This window comes from Ambystoma mexicanum, chromosome 7p (assembly GCF_040938575.1).
Source record: "Ambystoma mexicanum isolate Mex_15411 chromosome 7p, UKY_AmexF1_1, whole genome shotgun sequence".
NCBI classification, from domain to species: domain Eukaryota; kingdom Metazoa; phylum Chordata; class Amphibia; order Caudata; family Ambystomatidae; genus Ambystoma; species Ambystoma mexicanum.
In genome coordinates this window covers 65,275,726-65,300,544 of record NC_090939.1, presented here as the reverse complement: position 1 = coordinate 65,300,544, position 24,819 = coordinate 65,275,726, and the positions used below count along the sequence as shown (strand labels likewise).

Sequence of the window (24,819 nt, the reverse complement as noted above, 5' to 3'; positions counted from 1 at the left end):
ACATGTTTCGGCCTCATTGAGCATCATCAGTGAGGAGTAGCTTCGTTCTCTAGACCCAGCCGGCACGGGAACCACATCTGGGTATACCCGTCCCACTTGGGGTGACTACAGCAAAACAAAAGAGGTGAGGGCTGGAAGGTTTAGAATTAATCCTAACCTCTGGCATTGCTCTGGGCAACCCCCCAGACCATCGTTCTGCACGATTTCTATACATAATGTGTGCCTTCCCTCACGGCATCATTAAATGCAGGGTATCATCCTTTCCTAACACCTCTCATCTCAGGCGGCTTTGGCGCGTACCACCCTGCACGGAGCCAGTTCATAAACACAGCTAGCCCAATACCATCCATAGGTTTCCACAAGCTCTATACGCTAAATCTCATTTCATCCGCTAGGGCGGCTCAAAAAGACTGAGCTGTATGGGTGATGTGAATAATATACTGCAGTGTTTGGTGGTTAGAGGTGGATCTGGCTGGTGGACTGCGGCACGGCCTTAAACTGGATTGGGAGCCAGCCTGCACAATTGCTTCTGCCAGCCACAGCGCATTGCGCCCCTAGCTGCGGAAGCTGTCCCTGCTGCTATCATGTGTCTGAGGCAAGTGGGGCACACTGATGTTGGGTATGCCGCGGGGGCAAGTTTGCGGCGTTTGAGGCAGCTGTGCAAAAGTTGGAGGGGGGGCACACTTTAGCTGGTTGCCATGGGCAAGATATTGCCTAGAAGCTGCCCTGGGTGTGCCTGGTCACTGAGGCCCGGTGGATGCAGCACCACTTCCTGTGATGTCACGCATGCTACCAGTGACATTTTAGTGAATAGATGCCACTATTCACTAGTTTCCGGGGCATCAACGCCTTGGAAAATGAAAGGCTTTTAAAAGAGACGTGGGCAGGTCCTGTGTGAGCCCATGTGACCCCCTCATGACCATCTCCGTAAAGCATTGATGGCCCTTGACACAGGGGCACTCAGTAAACGTTACACGTATCTGATTGGATAGGGGAGGAGGGCAGCCACTGCACAGGAAGGGATGAGAGCGACGTGGGAGGGGCACCGCTAATGTCAATCACCGGATGCATGTCCTGCCAGCCCTGGGAGGCGTAGCAGCACTGCCGCGCGTGATTGGAGGTGTGCAAACCGATGAGGATGAAAGGAGAGGGCGTGGAGGATAAGGCCGGGAGCTGCCCCCTCTGCCGCCAGAGCCCATCACTGGCTCTGATGCTAGAGCCCCGACACAATGCAGCCCAGTGATACCCCAGGGACGGACGCCTGGGGGCCGATACCGCCCCCTGGCTGTGCAGATCCGATAAGCCCTGCTCTGACCTGCTAAAGGCCGCGTGATGAGATAAAACCAATGCCTTTCCCTGATCTCTGAGGAGGGTAAAGCAACACACACCGCGTGCCACGCGCGCTCCGAATACGGGCAGCAGCAGCCCCAGTGTTCTGCTCTGCCAGCAGGTGGCCCCCTCAAAGCAAATGCACCAGCACTGACCTGGGCCACGGGGCCAGCTGCAGAGCGGACTAGATGCACGCGTGACAACACTGGGTCCCCAAGCCGGGGGAAAACTCACACAGACACGGGTGCGACTATTGGGAGGACTCCACACGTGCACTTAGCTGTGCTGTCGCCGTGAACCCTGGACCTGCAGCACACACGGCTATTCCAGTACTATTATGTACACATACGTCTATTTCCAGTACTGGCATGTACCGCAGCCCTGGTCCTGAACACCTTGCAGCACCCCCTGCTCTACCAGAACTAGGATGCACGCACTGCTCTGACACCACACCACACAAAGCATCTTCTGCTCTTGCAGCAATATAATGCACCATATATTGCACCAGGCCTAGTGGTGTAGCTCATTTAACATCATTTGCTATTCCGGTACTGGGATGTACCACAGCCCTGGTGGTGCTGCACCTCGTGCAGTCAACCCTTCTATTCCAGTACTGTGATGCACATGTAGCCCCGATGTTGCGCTTCATGCATCACATCCTACTATTGCAGTACTGGGATGTACCACAGCACCTCGTGCAGTCAACCCTTCTATTCCAGTACTGTGATGCACATGTAGCCCCTCATGCATCACATCCTGCTATTGCAGTACTGGGATGTACCACAGCACCTCGTGCAGTCAACCCTTCTATTCCAGTATTGTGATGCACATGTAGCCCCTCATGCATCACATCCTGCTATTGCAGTACTGGGATGTACATGTAGCTCTGATGTTGCGCTTCATGCATCGCATCCTGCTATTCCAGCACTGGAATGCACATGTAGCTCTGATGTTGCGCTTCATGCATCGCATCCTGCTATTCCAGCACTTGAATGCACATGTAGCTCTGATGTTGCGCTTCATGCATCGCATCCTGCTATTCCAGCACTGGAATGTACATGTAGCCTGGTGTTGCGCTTCATGCATCACATCCTGCTATTCCAGCACTGGGATGTACATGTAGCTCTGATGTTGCGCTTCATGCATCTCATCCTGCTATTCCAGCACTGGGATGTACATGTAGCTCTGATGTTGTGCTTCATGCATCGCATCCTGCTATTCAAGTACTGGAATGTACATGTAGCCTGGTGTTGCGCTTCATGCATCACATCCTGCTATTCCAGTACTGGAATGTACATGTAGCCTGGTGTTGCGCTTCATGCATCACATCCTGCTATTCCAGTACTGGGATGTACATGTAGCCCAGATGGTGCACTTCATTCATTACATCCTGCTATTCCAGTACTGGGATGTACATGTAGCCTGTTGTTGCGCTTCATGCATCGCATCCTGCTATTCAAGTACTGGAATGTACATGTAGCCTGGTGTTGCGCTTCATGCATCACATCCTGCTATTCCAGTACTGGAATGTACATGTAGCCTGGTGTTGCGCTTCATGCATCACATCCTGCTATTCCAGTACTGGAATGTACATGTAGCCTGGTGTTGCGCTTCATGCATCACATCCTGCTATTCCAGTACTGGAATGTACATGTAGTCCTGATGTTGCGCCTCGCAGATAGACGACCCGTCAGGAGGAAGTGGTACCATTTCAAGAATGTGCACTTAGCACTCTTCGGCTTCCCTCGGTACAGTCTTATAGATCGGGTGGACTTGCACCAAGATGCGACCGAAGGCGTCCTTCAACGCGGATGATGACAGCATGCCGCCTATTGGTTTCGGGCATTCATTGTTGCAGGACACCATAGTGGCGGGTCGACGTAGAGGACGCTCAAACCTGACCGTGTAAAGAATACTTAGATACTACATACACGATCTTGGACGTTCATCTTGTGTGTGTTTTGTGGTTGTTGGAAACCATTTGTAAATGTGCATCTTTCTTTCAATAAGTTGGTCCCCTGAAGAAGTTCTCAGACAGTTTGTTTCAAAATTAACAGAAGAACGAAACACGTTGGGTCTGTGAGCACTGGACCTGGTGGCAGTGTTGTTAATGAGATATTAATTTAGGTTTATTGCCTTTTGTTAGGAAAAGATTTATTCACCTAGGACCATTCAGTAGGCTAAAAGGTGACTCATATTAATTTTGGCCCTTTTTTGGTTCACCAACGTATTCTTGTACTTTATTGCTGATGTACACTCTATGTTTGTTTGTACTTTAGGTAACCTTAAACTGCAGTAGGCGATAGTCTACTGGAAGTTTATTTTTTTTAAAGATGTGTATGTTTGCACTCGGGATATTTTCGGTTTTAGATGTTTGTAATGTTTTATTGTTATTCACACCTAGATGATACACTGTATATGTTTTATGATGATGTTTTATGTATTTTGTTTTTGAAAATGTAGAATTCTAATTGTGTTTAATAAAATTGCATGTATTAATATCTATTGTTAAAAATCTTTACTCAGTACCTATTTGGTACATGGACTGAGTAGTCCTGCGTCAAGAGGAGCGTTTGAAGCAACACATGGGTTCCTTGGTCTGTGAGTGTCCATGGTTTGTTGTAGGGCTGAACCCCTGTGTCATTAAACTGCCCTTGGTCTCTTTTTGTATTGTTGTCCTGATGTTGCGCTTCAAGCATCAAATTCTGCTATTCCTGCATTGGAATGTACATGTAGCCCTGATGTTGAGCTTCATACATTGCATCTTGCAATTCCTGGACTGGAATGTACATGTAGCCCTGATGTTGAGCTTCATACATTGCATCTTGCAATTCCTGGACTGGAATGTACATGTAGCCCTGATGTTGTGCTTCATGCATCACATCCTGCTATTCCAGCACTGGAATGTACATGTAGCCCTGATGTTGCGCATCATGCATCACATCCTGCTATTCCAGCACTGGAATGTACATGTAGCCCTGATATTGCGCTTCATGCATCGCATCCTGCTTTCCTAGCACTGGAATGTACATGTAGCCCTGATGCTGCGCTTCATGCATCACATCCTGCTACTCCAGCACTGGAATGTACATGTAGCTCCGATGTTGCACTTCATGCAGGATTGTACATGTAGCCTGATGTTTCTCTTCATGCATCACATCCTGCTACTCCAGCACTGGAATGTACATGTAGCTCTGATGTTGTACTTCATGCATCGCATCCTGCTATTCCAGCACTGAATGTACATGTAGCCCTGATCTTGCGCGTCATGCATCATATCCTGCTATTGCAGTACTGTGATGCATAGGTAGCCATGATGTTGCACTTCATGCATCACATCCTGTTATTGCAGTACTGGAATGTACATGTAGCCCTGATGTTGCGCTTCATACATCACATCCTACTATTCCAGTACTGGGATGTACCACAGCACCTCGTGCAGTCAACCCTTCTATTCCAGTACTGTGATGCACATGTAGCCCTGATGTTGCACTTCATGCATCACATACTGCTATTGCCGTACTGCAATGTACATGTAGCCCTGGTGTTGTGCTTCATGCATCACATCCTGCTATTCCAGTTCTGGAATGTATATGTAGCCCTGGTGTTATGCTTCATGCATCACATCCTGCTATTCCAGTACTGGAATGTACATGTGTGAGGAATTAGACCATCCGAACGGAGAGGGTGCACTCGACCTGGGCTTTTTTTGAAGTATGGATATTGTGGGTCCTTTGGATCCTCAAACCAGCTCAGGGAACAGATACGTCTTGGTGGTGGTAGACCATGCCACAACGTACCCTGAAGCTCTCCTTCGGAGGAGCTTCAAAGCCCCTGTGGTTGCGAAGGCTCTGATTGGGATACTCTCCCATTTTGGATTCCCCAAGGAAGTTGTTTCTGACAGGGGATCAAACGTCATATCAGCGTATATGAAGGCTATGTGGAAAGAGTGTGGAGTCACCTAACGGTTCTCTACATCCTTCCAACCACAAACCAATGGGCTTGTTGAGCGGTTCAACAAGACCCTGAAAGGCATGCGAGGTGGCTTGGAAGAGCACCTGAGAAGAAAATGGGATGTTCTCCTGCTATACCTTCTGTTCGCCTACTGGGAGGTGCCACAGAACAAAGTAGGGTTTAGCCCATTTGAGCTTCTGTTTGGACACCCTGTACGAGGTCCCCTTAGTCTATTGAAGGTTGATGGGAAAGCAAACCTTCATCCCCTACACGAGATGTGTCGACGAAAAACCTAAAGGCCAGTCAGGAGCTGATGAAGCACTGGCATGACCAGAAGGCCACAGTGATATTCCAGGCCAGTGGGTGTGGATTATGGAGCCTGTCAAACCCAGTGCCCTTCAGGACAAGTGGGCTGGGCCTTACCGTGTGCTGGAAAAGGTCAGTGAGGTGAATTACCTCATTGACGTGAAGAAAGGATCTAAACAGTTGTGGAGGGTCTTTCACATCAACCAGCTAAAACCCCTATATAGCCGGGATGACTTGGACATGGCATTAATGACTGATGGAAAGCCTGAGGAGGAAACAGATCCCCCCTCAGACCTGTTCCACACTGAAGCCATAGATGGGTCAGTTGAAAGTGCAAACCTTGCAACAGACCTGACAGCACAGCAACTGGCAGACTGTCTCCATTTACTGAGACAGTTTGCCGGTTTGTTTTTGTTGACTCCAGGTTACACAGATTGGTGCACCCATGATGTGGACATTTGAGACAGTAAGCCGGTGGAGAGTAGGATTCACCGGATGTCTGATAAGGTCAGGGACACCATCAAGGAGTTTTAAGTTTCCAGGATGCTGTCCGTAGGAGTGATTGAGCCATCCCACCGCCCCTGGCATAGCCCAGTGGTACTGGTCCTGAAAAAGACCAGTGGTGAGAAGACTGTAGTTCACTTTTGTGTGTACTACCGGGGGCTCAATTCTGTCATAAAGACAGATGCTCACCTCATTCCTCTGCCAAATAAGCTTACTGACCAGCTCAGCACTGCCAAGTAGATGAGTACCTTTGACCTCAAAGTGGGGTATTGGCAGGTCGGCTTGACAGATGGAGTGAGAGAGAGGTCAGAATTCTCAAACCCAGAAGGACATTATCAGTTCACTGTGATGCCCTTTGGATTGAGGAATGCCCCTGCCACTTTTCAGCGAATGGTTAACCAGGTTTTGTATGGTCTGGAAAACTTCAGTGTTACCTATGTAGATGACATTGCTGTGTTCAGCTACACCTGGGTGGATCATGTATCCCACATGGCACAAGTGCTTCATGTGCTGCAGAATGCAGGTCTGACTATCAAGGCCACAAAGTGCCAGATATCACAGGGCACAGTAACTTACCTAGGCCACCTGGTTGGAGGAGGTAAGAAACAACCTCTTGAAGCAAAGGTACAGGCTGTGAAGGATTGGGGAATCCCCACCACACAGACACCGGTGAGAGCTTTTCTAGGTCTCACTGGGTACTACCGGTCATTCATCAGGAGGTATGGGACCATTGCCATGCCCCTGAATGATGTAACTTCCCAGAAGATGCCGAAGATGGTGATTAGGACCCCTGCCTGTCAAACCTCCTTTCAGGAATTAAAGGGTGGATTGTGCAGGGCCTCAGTTCTGAAAGTGGCAGACTATGGTCAGGAGTTCCTTATCCAGACAGATGCCTGTGATTTTGGGATTGAAGCAGTGTTAGCACAGCTGAACTCTGAAGGGGTAGAGCAACCAGTCGCCTACATTAGCAGGCGGTTGACAAAAAGGATCTGCGTGATCTGCCCGCAGCTGCATTTCCCGCAACGGAAATGTTCACATGGGAAATGCACAAACACAAAATGTTCATACATGTACCATGTGAACATGCAGGGGTTTCCCCCGCAACCCTTGCTCACTATGCTGTGTAGTATAGTGAGCGGGATGTTGCGGGGGACACACCCACAGCCCCAGTTTTTTTTGTTTTTTTTGTTTTCCTTTTCTGTTGGGAGAGCTTGGGGTTGTCCCCCGCAACCCTGTTCACTGCAGTGAGCGGGGAGTTGCGGGGGAGTGCGCCACAGCCTTTTCTTTTTTCATACCGACCCCACCAAAACACCTAAACACATACCACGAAAAGTTCGAACTTTTGGTAGTTAGAACTTTTCGTGGTGTGTGGTTTAGGTCTTTTGGTGGGGTCCGACAAAAAGGTTTAGGAACTGGGCTGTCATAGAAAAAGAGGCATACACGGTCCATGGGCTCTAAATAAGCTGAAACCCTTCATCTTTGGGTCTCACTTTACATTTCAGAAAGACCTCCGGCCTCTGCAATTGTTAATGGCCATGCATGGTGAGAACCCTAAGATTTATGTTGGCCCTATCCCTACAGGGATTAGATATGGACATCCAGCACAACCCAGGCCCCCAGCATGGAAATGCAGATGGCATCAGCCCGTACTTTTGCCTTGATGACGAACCAGACCCTCCCTAGGGTGGTGGTTCACAGATTGAGGCTGGCGGGCATGTGAGGATTTCGACCAGCTGTGAGGGGAGTGGAATGTTAGATCAACCTCTGGAAAATGTATGGGGTTAACCCACACAAATGTTCCTATGCTTGCCGCACAAGAAACACATAGTCAAGTGTACTCTGGGGGGGACAGCCTACTGGTGCAGTCCTCCTGTCACGTTCATCTGGAATGTGACAGCCACAGATAATCAAAGCATCTCAGGAACCTGGAAGGCAACACCTTTCTCCTGCCATGGCCAGCCTAATTTAAATATGAAAGGCTCCATGGATCCGCCCTGTTCATGGCCAGTTCTGTGTGGTGGCAGTGCATACTAATGAGAGTTAATTGAAGCAGGCCTGCAAAGTTGCCTGGTCACAGAACTAACAAATGGCAGGAAACCCAAAACCTTTTTGATATGCATCTGTGTCAGATGAAGTCATCTCCCACCTCTTAGTATGAAGGCCAGTGACTATCATGTCTGGGGCAACTGTTTACAGTACACAACCCCTGCAGGGGGATCAACTTCAGAGGGAAGAAGTATGTGATTTGATGGGGACTGAAAATCCGGTCTCGCCACAAACTTCAAGGGAGATCTGCACTTTGTTCATGAGCCACAGAGAGCTCAATTAACCAGAGAGGCACTTTGATCCACAACAGACCGGAAGATGGGTGGGACTTAGAAGCCCATGTTGTCACTCCTTTACCTTTCCAGTTGCAAAGCACCCTGGTTATGACCTCACGTATAACAGAAGATTGTTGGTGGGGACCCAGGATTGGTTCATTACGGTAGGCTTAGAATGCACCAATCACTGGGGCCTAGTTGGCTTTAAAAGAGGGCTGATTCCCTCTCTTAGCAGATCATCCAATGACTTCAAAAGAAGTGAAGAGAAGCATTAATTTGGACCCTGGGTGAAGGTACAGTCATAGTTATAGCTTTTGCCAGTGATGGAAGGCCAGTATCCCTCCCCTAAACATATCCCAGGGAACAGAGGGAGGTATTGACCTCAGAGGACCCATCCAGCAGCTCCAGACCGGTACCCAGCCAGGACACAGCATGCCCTGCTAGGTTCTGCCAGAAAGCTTCCTAGGCGGGAAGTGCCAAAGAGTCTCTGAACAAAGGACAAGGCCATTGTTTGAAAAAACTCTCCTCAGCTTTGGGCCATCCACCATAAAGGACGGCACATGCCCAGTGAAGAGTGCCACAATGAGCATCAACCAGCATCCATCTTTTAAGGATATTTTCGAGGCAGTGGCGCCCTCAAACCGTGAACGGCTGCACCACTAAATGTTGTCACACTGCAGTCACTAAAGCCGCCCGAGATGCCTCGTCCAGCTGTTCAGATGTGCCAACCAGCACAGAGACAGCAATCCTTGTCCCTGAGCCGCTGTGTAGGCCAGCCTGCAGCCGTCCGTCCAGCGTTGCTTGCCGAACTGCCTTTCGCCTGATACCCGCAGCTGTCTCCCATCTTGACCTCTGTCACAGGAGCTGCAAGGCGTCCTAGAACCGACTCGACCCTGTTGAGCATCAAGATCATTGCAAGCACCATGTACATTGTGGTTCTGTCCCCCTCGTCCTTCTCAGAAGGCCCCTGGTGACATTTACGATCCCTTGCTTCCTGGGTGCTGAAACCAAATAACCTTGAACAGTTAAGACTAGTTGCTTTACTGACTACCCTCCTGTCAGTATCCAGAGTGCATCCCTTTCCTTCTGAAACTGTCTGTCCTCTGTGTTCCTTTACAGGGTGGGTTGTATTTTGTAGTGAGCTAGAACTGTCTGTTGTAATAATAATAAAGTAGATATCTGTATACAACTTTGACTGGACAGTACTTTTTTATCATTGGGTAATAATTGCATTTTCGCTGTGTTGCAACTAACCAACGATTCACGACCTTGCAGAGATAAGCCTGCCGTTCCGTCAACATTACCAAAATTGAACAAGGAGGTTTATAATTGACTTGTGTTTCCAATCTGTTCAGATCCCTTCTGGTGTACAAAGTTGTGTAGGGCTGATTGATGGTTTAGAAACCGATATTCATCGCTGGACCACTGGTGCCCCGGAAGTTGATTTGTCGCAACATGTAGCCCTGATGTTGTGCGTCATGCATCAAATCCTGCAATTCCAGTACTAGAATGTACACACAGTCCTGGTACAGCACCTCACTTAACAACTCCTGCTAGTCCAGTACTGAAATGTACAGACAGCCCGGTACTGCATCTCATACAGCATTCCCTGCTATTACAGTACTGGGACATACACACAGCCCTGATGTGCTGCCTCATACAACACATCCGGCTGCCCCAGTACTTTTGACACCCAGCCCGATGCTGCGCCTCATGCAACACATCCTGCTGCTCTAGTACTGAGATGTACAGACAGCCCTGATGTTGCGGTTCATGCTTCACATCCTGCTATTCCAGTACTGGGTTGCATTCTCTGCACTGATGCTGCTCCTCGTGCATCACATCCTGGGATCCCAGTACCAGGGTTTACCACAACCATGGTGAGACACCTCCTTCTATACCAGTACTGGGATGTACACACGGCCCTAATGCTGCACATCATGCTTAACACCCTGCTCCGCCAGTACTGGGTTATATATCCTGCCTTGATGCGGCACCACAGGCAAAACATCCTGCTATTCTGGTACGGGGGTGTGCCCCGAGCCCTGATGCTGCACCTCCTGCTATTCTAGTACTGGGGTGTACCCCGAACCCTTATGCAGCACCTCCTGCTATTCTATATATGACAGTACTGGGGTGTATACCCTGACCTGATGCTGCACCTCCTGCTATTCAAGTACTGGTGTGTACCCCGAGCCCTGATGCAGCACCTCCTGCTATTCTATATATGACAGTACTGGGGTGTATACCCTGACCTGATGCTGCACCTCCTGCTATTCAAGTACTGGTGTGTACCCCGAGCCCTGATGCAGCACCTCTTGCTATTCCATATATGACAGTACTGGGTTGTATACCCTGACCTGATGCTGCACCTCCTACTATTCTAGTGCTGGGGTGTACCCCGAGCCATGATGCAGCACCTCCTGCTATTCCATGTAGGACAGTACTGGGGTGTATACCCTGGCCTGATGCTGCTCCTCCTGCTATTCTAGTACTGGAGTGTACCCCGAGACCTGATGCAGCACCTCCTGATATTCCATATGAGACAGTACTGGGTGTATACCCTGACCTGATGCTGCACCTCCTGCTATTCTAGTACTGGCGTGTAACCCGAGCCCTGATGCAGCACCTCCTGCTATTCCATCTATGACAGTACTGGGGTGTATACCGTGACCTGAAACTGCGGCTCCTGCTATTCTAGTACTGGGGTGTACCCCGAGCCCTGATGCAGCACCTCCTGCTATTCCATATATGACAGTACTGGGTGTATACCCTGACCTGATGCTGCACCTCCTGCTATTCTAGTACTGGGGTGTACCCCGAGCCCTGATGCAGCACCTCCTGCTATTCTAGTACTGGGGTGTACTAAGAGCCCTGATGCAGCACGTCCTGATATTCCATTTATGACAGTACTGGGGTGTATACCCTGACCTGATGCTGCATCTCCTGCTATTCTAGTACTGGGGTGTAGCCCGAGTCCTGTTGCAGCACCTCCTGCTATTCTATTACTGGGGTGTACCAAGAGCCCTGGTGCAGCATCTCCTGCTATTCTAGTACTGGGGTGTACTAAGAGCCCTGATGCAGCACTTCCTGATATTCCATTTATGACAGTACTGGGGTGTATACCCTGACCTGATGCAGCACCTCCTGCTATTCTAGTACTGGGATGTACCAAGAGCCCTGATGCAGCACCTCCTGCTATTCTAGTACTGGGGTGTACCCCGAGCCCTTATGCAGCACCTCCTGCTATTCTATATATGACAGTACTGGGGTGTATACCCTGACCTGATGCTGCACCTCCTGCTATTCAAGTACTGGTGTGTACCCCGAGCCCTGATGCAGCACCTCCTGCTATTCTATATATGACAGTACTGGGGTGTATACCCTGACCTGATGCTGCACCTCCTGCTATTCAAGTACTGGTGTGTACCCCGAGCCCTGATGCAGCACCTCTTGCTATTCCATATATGACAGTACTGGGTTGTATACCCTGACCTGATGCTGCACCTCCTACTATTCTAGTGCTGGGGTGTACCCCGAGCCATGATGCAGCACCTCCTGCTATTCCATGTAGGACAGTACTGGGGTGTATACCCTGGCCTGATGCTGCTCCTCCTGCTATTCTAGTACTGGAGTGTACCCCGAGACCTGATGCAGCACCTCCTGATATTCCATATGAGACAGTACTGGGTGTATACCCTGACCTGATGCTGCACCTCCTGCTATTCTAGTACTGGCGTGTAACCCGAGCCCTGATGCAGCACCTCCTGCTATTCCATCTCTGACAGTACTGGGGTGTATACCGTGACCTGAAACTGCGGCTCCTGCTATTCTAGTACTGGGGTGTACCCCGAGCCCTGATGCAGCACCTCCTGCTATTCCATATATGACAGTACTGGGTGTATACCCTGACCTGATGCTGCACCTCCTGCTATTCTAGTACTGGGGTGTACCCCGAGCCCTGATGCAGCACCTCCTGCTATTCTAGTACTGGGGTGTACTAAGAGCCCTGATGCAGCACGTCCTGATATTCCATTTATGACAGTACTGGGGTGTATACCCTGACCTGATGCTGCATCTCCTGCTATTCTAGTACTGGGGTGTAGCCCGAGTCCTGTTGCAGCACCTCCTGCTATTCTAGTACTGGGGTGTACCAAGAGCCCTGGTGCAGCATCTCCTGCTATTCTAGTACTGGGGTGTACTAAGAGCCCTGATGCAGCACTTCCTGATATTCCATTTATGACAGTACTGGGGTGTATACCCTGACCTGATGCTGCACCTCCTGATATTCTAGTACTGGGGTGTACCCCGAGCCCTTATGCAGCTCCTCCTGCTATTCTATATATGACAGTACTGGGGTGTATACCCTGACCTGATGCTGCACCTCCTGCTATTCAAGTACTGGTGTGTACCCCGAGCCCTGATGCTGCACCTCCTGCTATTCCATATGTGACAGTACTGGGGTGTATACCCTGACCTGATGCTGCACCTCCTGATATTCTAGTACTGGGGTGTACCAAGAGCCCTGATGCAGCACCTCCTGCTATTCTAGTACTAGGGTGTACCCCGAGCCCTGATGCAGGACCTCCTGCTATTCCATATGTGACAGTACTGGGATGTATACTCTGACCTGATGCTGCACCTCCTGATATTCTAGTACTGGGGTGTACCCCGAGCCCTTATGCAGCACCTCCTGCTATTCTATATATGACAGTACTGGGGTGTATACCCTGACCTGATGCTGCACCTCCTGCTATTCAAGTACTGGTGTGTACCCCGAGCCCTGATGCTGCACCTCCTGCTATTCTAGTACTGGGGTGTACCCCGAGCCCTTATGCAGCACCTCCTGCTATTCTATATATGACAGTACTGGGGTGTATACCCTGACCTGATGCTGCACCTCCTGCTATTCAAGTACTGGTGTGTACCCCGAGCCCTGATGCAGCACCTCAGGCAGCACATCCTGCTATTCTGGTACTGGGGTGTATACCCTGCCATGATGCTGCACCTCCTGCTATTCTAGTACAGGGGTGTACCCCGAGCCCAGATGCAGCACCTCTTGCTATTCCATATATGACAGTACTGGGTTGTATACCCTGACCTGATGCTGCACCTCCTACTATTCTAGTGCTGGGGTGTACCCCGAGCCATGATGCAGCACCTCCTGCTATTCCATGTAGGACAGTACTGGGGTGTATACCCTGGCCTGATGCTGCTCCTCCTGCTATTCTATTACTGGAGTGTACCCCGAGACCTGATGCAGCACCTCCTGCTATTCCATATGAGACAGTACTGGGTGTATACCCTGACCTGATGCTGCACCTCCTGCTATTCTAGTACTGGGGTGTAACCCGAGCCCTGATGCAGCACCTCCTGCTATTCCATCTATGACAGTACTGGGGTGTATACCGTGACCTGAAATTGCGGCTCCTGCTATTCTAGTACTGGGGTGTACCCCGAGCCCTGATGCAGCACCTCCTGCTATTCCATATATGACAGTACTGGGTGTATACCCTGACCTGATGCTGCACCTCCTGCTATTCTAGTACTGGGGTGTACCCCGAGCCCTGATGCAGCACCTCCTGCTATTCTAGTACTGGGGTGTACTAAGAGCCCTGATGCAGCACGTCCTGATATTCCATTTATGACAGTACTGGGGTGTATACCCTGACCTGATGCTGCATCTCCTGCTATTCTAGTACTGGGGTGTAGCCCGAGTCCTGTTGCAGCACCTCCTGCTATTCTAGTACTGGGGTGTACCAAGAGCCCTGGTGCAGCGTCTCCTGCTATTCTAGTACTGGGGTGTACTAAGAGCCCTGATGCAGCACTTCCTGATATTCCATTTATGACAGTACTGGGGTGTATACCCTGACCTGATGCTGCACCTCCTGCTATTCTAGTACTGGGATGTACCAAGAGCCCTGATGCAGCACCTCCTGCTATTCTAGTACTGGGGTGTACCCCGAGCCCTGATGCAGTACCTCCTGCTATTCCATATGTGACAGTACTGGGGTGTATACCCTGACCTGATGCTGCACCTCCTGATATTCTAGTACTGGGGTGTACCAAGAGCCCTGATGCAGCACCTCCTGCTATTCTAGTACTAGGGTGTACCCCGAGCCCTGATGCAGCACCTCCTGCTATTCCATATGTGACAGTACTGGGGTGTATACCCTGACCTGATGCTGCACCTCCTGATATTCTAGTACTGGGGCGTACGCCAAGTTCGGCTGCTGCCCTTTACCCAGCACGTCTGTATCCCCGGCTACACACTTCTGGGGTGTGCATACAGCTCTTCTTTGAACCCCCCTGGCAAGTCACAGATCGGTACAAACCTTGAGGTGAAAGGCTCCGTGCCCATCTCTCGAACCATCTAGACATAGTGGCTACACACCAGTGCCACTCACCTGAGCCATTGCACCCAGGAGACTGGACGTTCTATCTGCGTGTTGCAAATCCGCTGGCCTAGAAAACCCTAGGAGACTGGCTCTGCACCCCTGTCACTAGAACTGGAAACTCTAGGAGACTGGCTCTGCACCCCTGTCACTAGGACTGGCAACTCTAGGAGACTGGCTCTGCGCCCCTGTTGCTAGGACTGGCAACTCTAGAAGACTGGCTCCGTGCCCCAGTCACTAGGACTGGCAACAAAAGGAGATTGGTTCTGCATCCCTGTCACTAGGACTGGCAACTCTAGGAGAATAGCCCCGTGCCCCTGTCACTAGGACTGGCAACTCTAGGAGACTGGCTCCCTGCCCCTGTCACCAAGACCGGCAACTCTAGAAGATTGGCTCCATGCCGCTGTCACAAGGACCGGCAACTCTAAGAGACTGGCTCTGTGCCCCTGTCACTAGGACCGGCAACTCTAGGAGACTTGCTCTGTGCCCCTGTCACTAGAACCGGCAACTCTAGGAGACTGGGTCTATGCACAAGACTGGTTCTGCATCCCTGTCACTAGGACTGACAACTCTAGGAGACTGGCTCTGTGGTGCTGTCACTAGGACTGGCAACTCTAAGAGACTGGCTCCGTGCCCCTGTCACTAGGACCGGCAACTCTAGAGACTGGCTCTGTGACCCTGTCACCAGGAATGGCAACTCTAGGAGACTGGCTCCGTGCCCCTGTCACTAGGACCGGCAACTCTAGTAGACTGGCTCTGCACCCCTTTCACTAGGACCGGTAACTCTAGAAGAATGGCTCTGTGCCCCTGTCACTAGGACCGGAAACTCTAGGAGACTGGCTCTGCGCACCTGTCACTAGGACCGGCAACCCTAAGAGACTGGCTCTGTGGCCCTGTCACCAGGAATGGCAACCCTAAGAGACTGGCTCTGTGCACCTGTCACTAGGACCGGCAACTCTAGGAGACTGGCTCTGTGGCCCTGTCACCAGGAATGGCAACACTAGGAGACTGGCTCTGCACCGCTTTCACTAGGAGTGGCAACTCTAGAAGAATGTCTCCGTGCCCCTGTCACTAGGACCGGAAACTATAGGACTGCCTCTGCGCACCTGTCATTAGGACCGGCAACTCTAAAAGACTGGCTCTGTGGCCCTGTCACCAGGAATGGCAACTCTAGGAGACTGGCTCTGTGTCATTGTCACTAGGACTGACACGTCTAGGTGACTGACTCTGTGGCCCTACCACTAAGATTGGCTAGTTTAGGTGACTTGCTCTATGGCCCTGTCATCAGGACTGGCTCCATGGGTCATGCTTGACAAGCGGCCACTTGGCAGCTGCTATCACCGCCTGTGCCAAGCCCTTGAGCGATTCAGGCCTAGAGGTTTGCGGCTCTGGGCCAGCCAATCCTTGCCATGGCATGCTGTATTTCGCCGTGCCAGTCGGCTTCCTGTAAAAGGCAACCCTGGGTGTCACTCCTTGAGCCCATCATGTATTGGGTATCTCAGTGCCCCTCCTGGGAGGCATCTGTCCGTGTGCGTTACCCCCTGTGCCCGTCCCTGAACACAGGACTTGGTGGCCAACCCGACCGCCGTGAAGGTCGGCGTCTCTGGCAGCGGTGCCAGGCGTTCCTGGGCACAGGCATTCGTTGTGGGTGCACTCCCAGGGTGGGCCCCGGACTCGTGCCTCTGGCAACGACACGTTCATAATCCCGTCAGTCTGCTGGGAATGGGAGGGGGAGAAGGGATTGGCCATAACTAATAATTAATCAGTGTGGACCACTTGAGACAGACCATCCCTCTATATAGGGGGCCCGGGTCTCGGGATTCGAAATCACCACTACCTCAACAGAGACGCCCAGGCACCCCAGGCCTTCCTGACCTGCTGCTGAGGCGAGGGAGGGCACCCTAGCCCCAAAGAAGAAGACCCCTGTGCGAGAGCAGCCATGCCCGAGGGGCCCACCCCCCACACCGGGGCCTGGGTCCTGCCGGCAGCTCTGTTACTGACCATCCTGCACCGTAAGTGACTGGCCGCTGCATGTGGCCCTGGGGGTCCATGCCACCAGACCCCTGGTCCAGGGCAAGCATATCCGGCCTCTGCCACCCCTTTGCCTGGCCCCTGCTTGAACTCATGTAACTGGCCTGAGTTTAGACCGTTCCACGCTTTGTGAGGAGGTGGCGGGGGGAAGGGGCAGGCGGGATGTGGGCTGCAGCGCTGGCCTGCGCCGGTGTCCTGCCCTGCACCCCCCTCCTACTGGGCTGCACCCTAGATCAGCCCTTTAGTGGCGGAGGGCAAGATTGGTTCCCAGGAGGTGCCCCCTCCACCCCCGCCTCATCACAGGAAACAGTATAAGAGCCTCGCCCTCCGGATGAACTGCCTTAATGTGTGGGCAGGAGTCAGTTAACCCAGTGGACCCCGGGTGTGGCTTTGCCTGCCAGCCCTGCCCAACACGTGGACGCCTACAGAATGGCGTATTTTCCAGGTTATGATGTAAAAATCAAGGCTTTCTATTCCTGGCATGTTTAACCCTGCAGGGATGTTTTATAGACGCTGTCTAGGAGGTGTAAAGCCGGAGACAATGCAGGATCTCCAGTGCGTACAGCATACAGGGGAATGGGCAGCATTGGGGCCTGACCTCGGTGCCCCTTTACATGTTAGTCAATATATCTCTGTAGCTATGATTACAATCGATGATGTGTCCAACTGGACGCCAGTCTCAAGCCAGGGCCCATAACCCCCAATTCTGATAGGTTAGATTGCCAGCCTTTAGTTTATATGTGCCCCTACTGCTCCTATCACTAGCTCATATTTGGACCTGATGCTGCAATCGCTAGTTTATATGTGGCCGTGAGTCTCCAAATTCTAGCTTATTTATCGCCCTAATGCTCGAATCTCAAGTTTATATGTGGCCCTACTGCCCCTATCTCTATTTTACATGTGGCTCTGATGTTCCAGTCGCTATTTTATATGTGGCCCTGATGCTCCTTCCTCTAATGTATATGTGGCCCTGATGCTCCAATATCTAGTTTATATGTGGCCACGATGCTCCAATATCTAGTTTATATGTGGCCACGATGCTGCAATCGCTAGTTTATATGTGGCCGTGAGTCTCCAAATTCTAGCTTATTTATCGCCCTAATGCTCGAATCTCAAGTTTATATGTGAGCCTAATGCCCCAATCTCTAGTTTATATGTGGCCCTACTGCCCCTATCTCTATTTTACATGTGGCTCTGATGTTCCAGTCGCTATTTTATATGTGGCCCTGATGCTCCTTCCTCTAATGTATATGTGGCCCTGATGCTCCAATATCTAGTTTATATGTGGCCACGATGCTCCAATCTCCAATTTATAAGTGGCTTGGATGCTTCAATGTTTAAGTTATATGTGGCCATTATTACCCAATCTCTAGTTTATATGTGGCCCTGGTGCTCAATGCTCTCATTGATATCTGATCCGTATGCCCCAAACATCATCTCTAGTGTATATGTGTCACTGGTGCCCTAATCTCTACTTTATAGGTGGATGTGGTGCTCCAATCTATAGTTTATATGTGGGTCTCGTGCCCCACGCTCTAGATTATATGTGGCCCTGATGCTCAGATCTTTAGTTTCTATGTGGCCATTATACTCCACTCTCTAATTTATATGTGCCTCAAATGCTCCAATATCTAGTTTATATGCTGCCCCGATACCCCAAGCTCTAGTTTATATATGGCCCTACTATCTAGTCTATATGAGGCCCTAATGCTACAATCTCTAATTTATATGTGGCCCTAATGCTCCAATCTCTAAATTATATATGTGGCCCTGATACTGCAATCTCTTGTTTATATGTGGCCATAATGCAGCAATGTCTATTTTATATGTGTCCATGATGCTCCTAGCGCAGTTTTATATGTGGCACTGATGCACCGACCTCTGGTTTATACGTGGCCCTGATGCTCAAACCTCTAATTTATATGTGACTCAGATGCGAAAATCTCTAGTTTATATCTGGCGATTATACTAAAATCTCTAGTTTATATCTGGCGATTATACTAAAATCTATAGTTTATATCTGGCCCTGGTGCTCAATTATCCAATGTATATGTGGCTCTTATGCTCCAATCTCTAGTTTATTTGTGGCGCTTTTCTTCTGATCTCTAATTTAAATGTGGCCCTGGTGCTGCAAACTCTAATTTATATGCGGCCCTACTGCTCCTATAACTAGTCTACATGTGGCCATAATGCTCCAATTATAGTTTTATGGAGCCAGATGCTCCTATCTCTACTTTATATGTGGCCTTGATACTAAAATCCCTAGTTATATGTGGCCCTAATGCTACAATATCTACTTTATATATTTGGCCCTAATGCTCCAATCTCTAATGTATGTGTGTCCCTGATGCTACAATCACTAAATTATATATGTGTCCCTGATACTCGAATCTCTAGTTTATATCTGGTCTATATGTGGCCCTTATGCTGCAATGTCTAGTTTATGTGTGACCCAGATCCTCCAATCTCTAGTTTATATGACACCCTAATGCTACACTCTCTAGTTTATATTTGGCCCTGGTGCTTGCATCTCTAATTAAAATGTGGCCCTATTGCACCAATCTCCAGTTAAATATGATCCTGATGTTCCAATCTCTAGTTTATACATGACTGTGATGCCCCAATCTTTAGTTTATATGTGGCCATAATGTTCAAATCCCTAATTAAGATGTGGCCCGATGCTCTATGCTCTACATTATGTGACTATTATACGGCAATCTCTGCTTTATATGTGGCCCTTATCCTCCAATCTCTAGTTTATATGAGGCACTGATGCCTCAATCTCTAGTTTATATGTGGCCCTGATGCTCCAATCTCTAATTTGCATGTGGCCCTGATGCTCCAATCTCTAATTTGCATGTGGCTCTGATCCTCCAATCTCTAGTTTATATGTGGCACTGATGCCCCAATCTCTAGTTTATATGTGGCCCTGATGCTCCAATCTCTAGTTTGTATTTGGCCCTGATGCTCCAATCTCTAGTTTGTATTTGGCCATAATGCTCCAGTCTGTAGTTTATATGTGACCCAGATGCTCAAATCTCTAATTTATATGTGGCCCTGATGCTCTAATCTCTAATTTGCATGTGACCCTGATGCTCCAATCTCTAATTTGCATGTGGCTCTGATGCTCCAATCTCTAGTTTATATGTGACCCTGATGCTTCAATATTGATGTGTTATTTATATAGCGCCTTTATCCAAAGCGCTTTACAGAGAACATATTTACAAACAATATCACCCAACCGAAATTGGTACTCATTTATCGACCTCAAAGGATGAAAGGCTGAGTTGGCCTTGCCAACATTAGTAGTGCCAGTCTGCATTTAGTTTCTTAATTTGGCAGATATTTCACTTGCCGTTAAGGGTAAAGCAAGCATGATGAGTGCTATAACCTGGCTAGCATTGTATATGCTGTCAGTGTGCATTTACATTATTACTGTGGCAAGGCATTTTTTACTTTTTACTTGGCATCAAGGGTAAAGCAAACATGATGCATTCTATTATATGGCTAGACTGACTTAAATTGGTGGCTCCAGTCTGGCCCTAGTTTATTTGTGTGTCATGGTCATTTTACACTTTGCATCAAGGGTAGAAGCAAATATAAGGGCAATTACATGTTACACTGGCCTATGTTGGTATAGCCAGTCCGTATACTGGCACATATTGGTGGAGCCTGCATGTTAATATATGTGCACAGCCAGAATTAAAAGTTGTATGTACTGGCATATGTTGTGGGCAAAGGCATCATGAAAATGCATTGGAAAATGACCCTGTGCACTATTGGTGAGTCGCATCTATTGGGCTTTTTTATGTGCTGCTATACAAAACCGATTGCAAACTGTGGCTTTTTACTGAATCTTTCTCATAAAGTGCTGTAAAATGGACCATTTTAACTCATTATTTAAACAAAGTCTCAGGGAGAAAAAAAACACCCTCTCCCTCCTGAATCACCCTTATTTGTTTCCGGCACCATTTCTGCGCTCGGTCATCGCACCTATAAGGTCCATACATCTACCCCCCACTCGTTCAAAGATTCACCCATCACCACTATCTGCTATTTTCCCCAATCCACCCTCTGCTCTTCTCATACCAACCTCTGCAGCCCACCTCTTTCCAAACCTCTGCTGGCTTCTTTCCAAACCTCTTCTGTTTTCCTCGTTCCAACCTCCGCTTGGCTCTTCATTCCACCCTCTTCTGTTGTCCTCCTTCCAGCACCATTGACTCTCCTCCTCTCACCAGCTGCCCTCTCCTGCCAAATAAACCTTTCCCTGGAGAAATACGCCCCAATATTTTTGTTTCCTGTTCCTTCTTACTTAATTCATGGAGTCGTGGATCGGAAACATTGTATCAGTCATCGGGTATGCTTCTATTCCTAGGAGCTAAGTGTGTTGGAATTGTAACTGTATGACCTCCTCACTGTCTTTGCCAGGTGTGGAAAATGATTTCCCTTCAAGTGAAATATATCTATTTTTATGCTGCTGGTTTTGGGTCTGGCCAGTAATTGCAATGACTCTGCTAAGGTCTCTCTAAGAGACCTAGGGCCTCATTACGAGTTTGGCGGCAGCCATGGAGCTATTAGCTCCATGGCTGCTGCCAAACCGGGCTCCTTTACCGGGTTCCCTGAATGGGCAATTACCAGGCCATTCTGAGTTCGGAGGGCCCGGTAATTCCTCCTTCAGGGAACCCGGGTCAGGACCTTCCCCATTCCCATTTGAGCACCCACAGGGCTCAATGGGAATGGGAGAGGGAGCTAACAACGGGCCGATTACGACCTGCCCGTTGTTAGCTCCCTGGTCCCCTCGCGGGACCCGGTAACGACGCCTGGTTTTGCTAGGCGTCCTTACCGGGTTCCGCGAGGGGACCTCGTAATCGTGCGGAATGGTGTTAACGGGTCCGCATCCATTAGCGGAACCCGTTAACCCATTCCGCACGGGTTGTAATGAGGCCCCATGTGTAAATGGGAATGGGGTTTTCACTGCGTAGTGTCCCATACATTCGAGTGGAGAGTCATGGATGGTGGTTAACACTCAGCTCCTAATAGTTCCCAAAGTTAGGCAGGGGAATTTGACATATTTTGTAAATAGGGAGGCAATGCACGCTGAAAGCATATGGACACATACATGTGGGAGTTCATTACAAGGAAGTATAGATGGATGAGTGGAAGTATGTATGACGGGGTATTTTTGTATGCATTGATGGATTTATGCCAGGGTGGTGAGAAGTTGTCTAAATTGTAGATGCGCCAATGGAGGGAAGCATTGGTGAATAGACGAATGATGGATCAATGGATATATTGATTGATGGATGCAGAGGTTTCTGACCGTGTTTTCTTCTCCTTGCTCCCAAGGTCCAGTGATTGGGCAGCACGGTGTCCAGCACCAGGTCCAGATGCAGCGAGGACCTCTCTACCGTACGGTGGGTTCCCACCTGGCACTGTGGTGTAATGCGAGTGGCGACGGGGGCTCTTCCGCCCAGATCTTTGAATGGTCCGTCTTCCTGCCCCGCATGTCTGCAGTCAAGATGCAGATCGTGAGCACCGCTGGCCCTGACTTCTCATACATGGTGTACAGAGACAGAGTGTTGAACAGGAGAGAGATCTTCATCGAGCGAGTCCGGGGTGACTCGGTCAGAATGCACATCATCCAGCTGCAGGACAAGGATCAAGGGGTGTATGAGTGCTGCACGCCAAACATGGATTCCGCCTACTACGGGACATACAGCGCCAGTCTTCAGCTTATAGGTAAGTGCGTCCGTCTATGTGGGCCCTACTGAGCCCTCAAGTACTGTGAGGATCATTACTTTGAGTGTGGTACTATCCTAGTTCTCAAGTGAACCATCGTCCCCATGGTCACCAAAATGTACATACCCACAGCTCACCTCTATCTAGTGTGTAGTGGAAGGCAGTCACTGGGGCCATCCAATGGCATGACTGTGACACTGATTCACTGCATCACCGATCTGCCTGCACATTATCTACACCCCACCTGTGCAGGGAGAGGGGGTGAGACTCTCCTCATGTTCCCATTCAGAAGGCCCGTTGTTAGCTCCCTGGTCCCCTCGCGAGGACCCTGGACCTGGTCCACCCACCTGATGACATAGGCTAGTGCCACTCTACTCTCTGCGCATATCAATTGCACTCAGTTCTGCATTCACAGGGACAAGGCTTGAGGAGGCCTGAAGGCCATGGTCTGATCGCTCCAATTGGAAGATCTCTTATTCTCCTCAAAGCCCGTGCCCTAATTGACGCTTCGGTGTGGCACCCCACCCGAGGTGGCTATGGTTCACCGGGGAGACCGTCTCTAGTGAAGCTGGACTCCGCTTATAATTGTGAATGTATTCCATTATTTCCATTATTGAAACCAGAGACTCAAACTCCTGTGAACCTGGCCTGCCCTGGCATGCAGGTGTGAAACCAATGGACGGAGGGGCAACCTGATCCAGGGCATCATGCCAACGCATATTATCATATCCTCCTAGATCTTCACCGTCTGGCATATCACAACCCTTTGCCTGCCTTCATGAAATCGATGAGAGATTTCCAAATGTGAGGTTTTTCGACTAGACATAAAGGCGTACTGCAGCTATTTGCAAAAACAAGCCTGTATTATTGTCAAGTCGTGGTTAAGGTCCAAGTGAGACTTCCAGACTTTGATGAAAAGTCCACGGCTGCAAGAGATTCCAGTTATTGTCTCCGTTTCCTGCTTCATGCTCTTGGCAGATGGAGTTTGAAGCAGCAAATGCCCAGTGTAACGATATATTTAGAGACTACCCTTAAATATCATTTGTCTGATTCAGTCCAGCCCTGTCTATGACTCATATAGAGCCATGTAGATCCCTCCCCCTGTGCCACTGATAAGCCAAGAGCCAGGCCGGGGTACAGAAGGAATATATATTTATTGAATAATATGTCCCATGAACAGTTGCATCAAATGATTACACACGCCACCTTCTCTGTGTACAAAACAAAGCCTCAATACAAAAACTCACACTTTGGGATTTCACTTTTGGGTCTAATGTACATGGAACACAGGCCAAATAAACAGCTCAGCCCTCCTGTCCCACAAATACCCCTTGAAGTTAAGCAATAGTGTGGAACATTACAAAATCATGAACTTGGTCATTCTGTTCTGAAGTTGGATTTAAATCACAGCTCCACTGTTCATTTGTGTAAAACACGTTCTCCCATGAGGTGTGTCTCACTTATAATCCTCTTGTGCACATGTCAAGCTAGGAATGTGAAAGCACATCAAACATTGAAAGATAGCACATTTATCACACATGGAACCTTTTCCTCCTTCATTGTGAAGCCATAAACAATCTCACTTCTATCAGGGTCCCGTTCTCACTCTTAGGAGAGAGTGAACATTTCAATTAGGCACTTCACTTATTTCATTTAGCAAAGCACTAATCTGCCCCAGCACCAAACACTCTGACATTCAGTGTACATTTATCACCCCTCTGCTTTAGGGGCAGATCTGAGGAATGGTGAACAATTTAGGAATTTCGTTTTTAGACAAGGACACCCCTTTGCTTGAGAGAGTTTTGGGGTTGGAAACAAGAAATATGAATACTCAATTATTTAAATGACTATAACTTGAATTAGCACTAGGACAGAGGGCGGAGGTTTCAAGCTCCGCCGAGCTCCCTCCCGCGTTCAATGACTATATGAGAGTCAATTAAATTATTATTCAGCAAAATATGCTAAGGGTCTACTCAGTTTGCCCCTCGTCACCAAGTGGTAGATATTAACTCAAAGAGATCCCCAGCACACTTGGTTCTGTTGGACAATTGCTTACATTGGATTTCTGAGTTTGCTCCTCAGGAAAGACATCAGCATTTCTGGACCCTCTCTTGGGGAACACAGGGATCTGGTCAGGCCCTTCAGTCAGGTATAGCCACAGCATTCATCCCTCTACTTAGCTCTCCTTGCAGAGATCCCAGCATCTGTCTCCTTTTCCCTGGTTTCCTTCAGCAATCTCA

The 24,819-nt window shown here is 49.3% G+C and overlaps 1 protein-coding gene across 1 annotated transcript in view; it reads left to right on the top strand.

Annotated features, from left to right (window-relative positions):
• The first annotated feature begins 6,483 nt into the window (after nt 1-6,483).
• The window catches only part of LOC138525904 (immunoglobulin superfamily member 3-like), an 87,850-nt gene continuing 69,514 nt past the window's right edge, over nt 6,484-24,819 (top strand). The window contains exons 1-2 of the mRNA XM_069636191.1: nt 6,484-6,691; nt 22,187-22,579. Coding sequence (XP_069492292.1) covers nt 6,484-6,691; nt 22,187-22,579 — 601 coding nt within the window. The remainder of the gene's footprint in view (nt 6,692-22,186; nt 22,580-24,819) is intronic.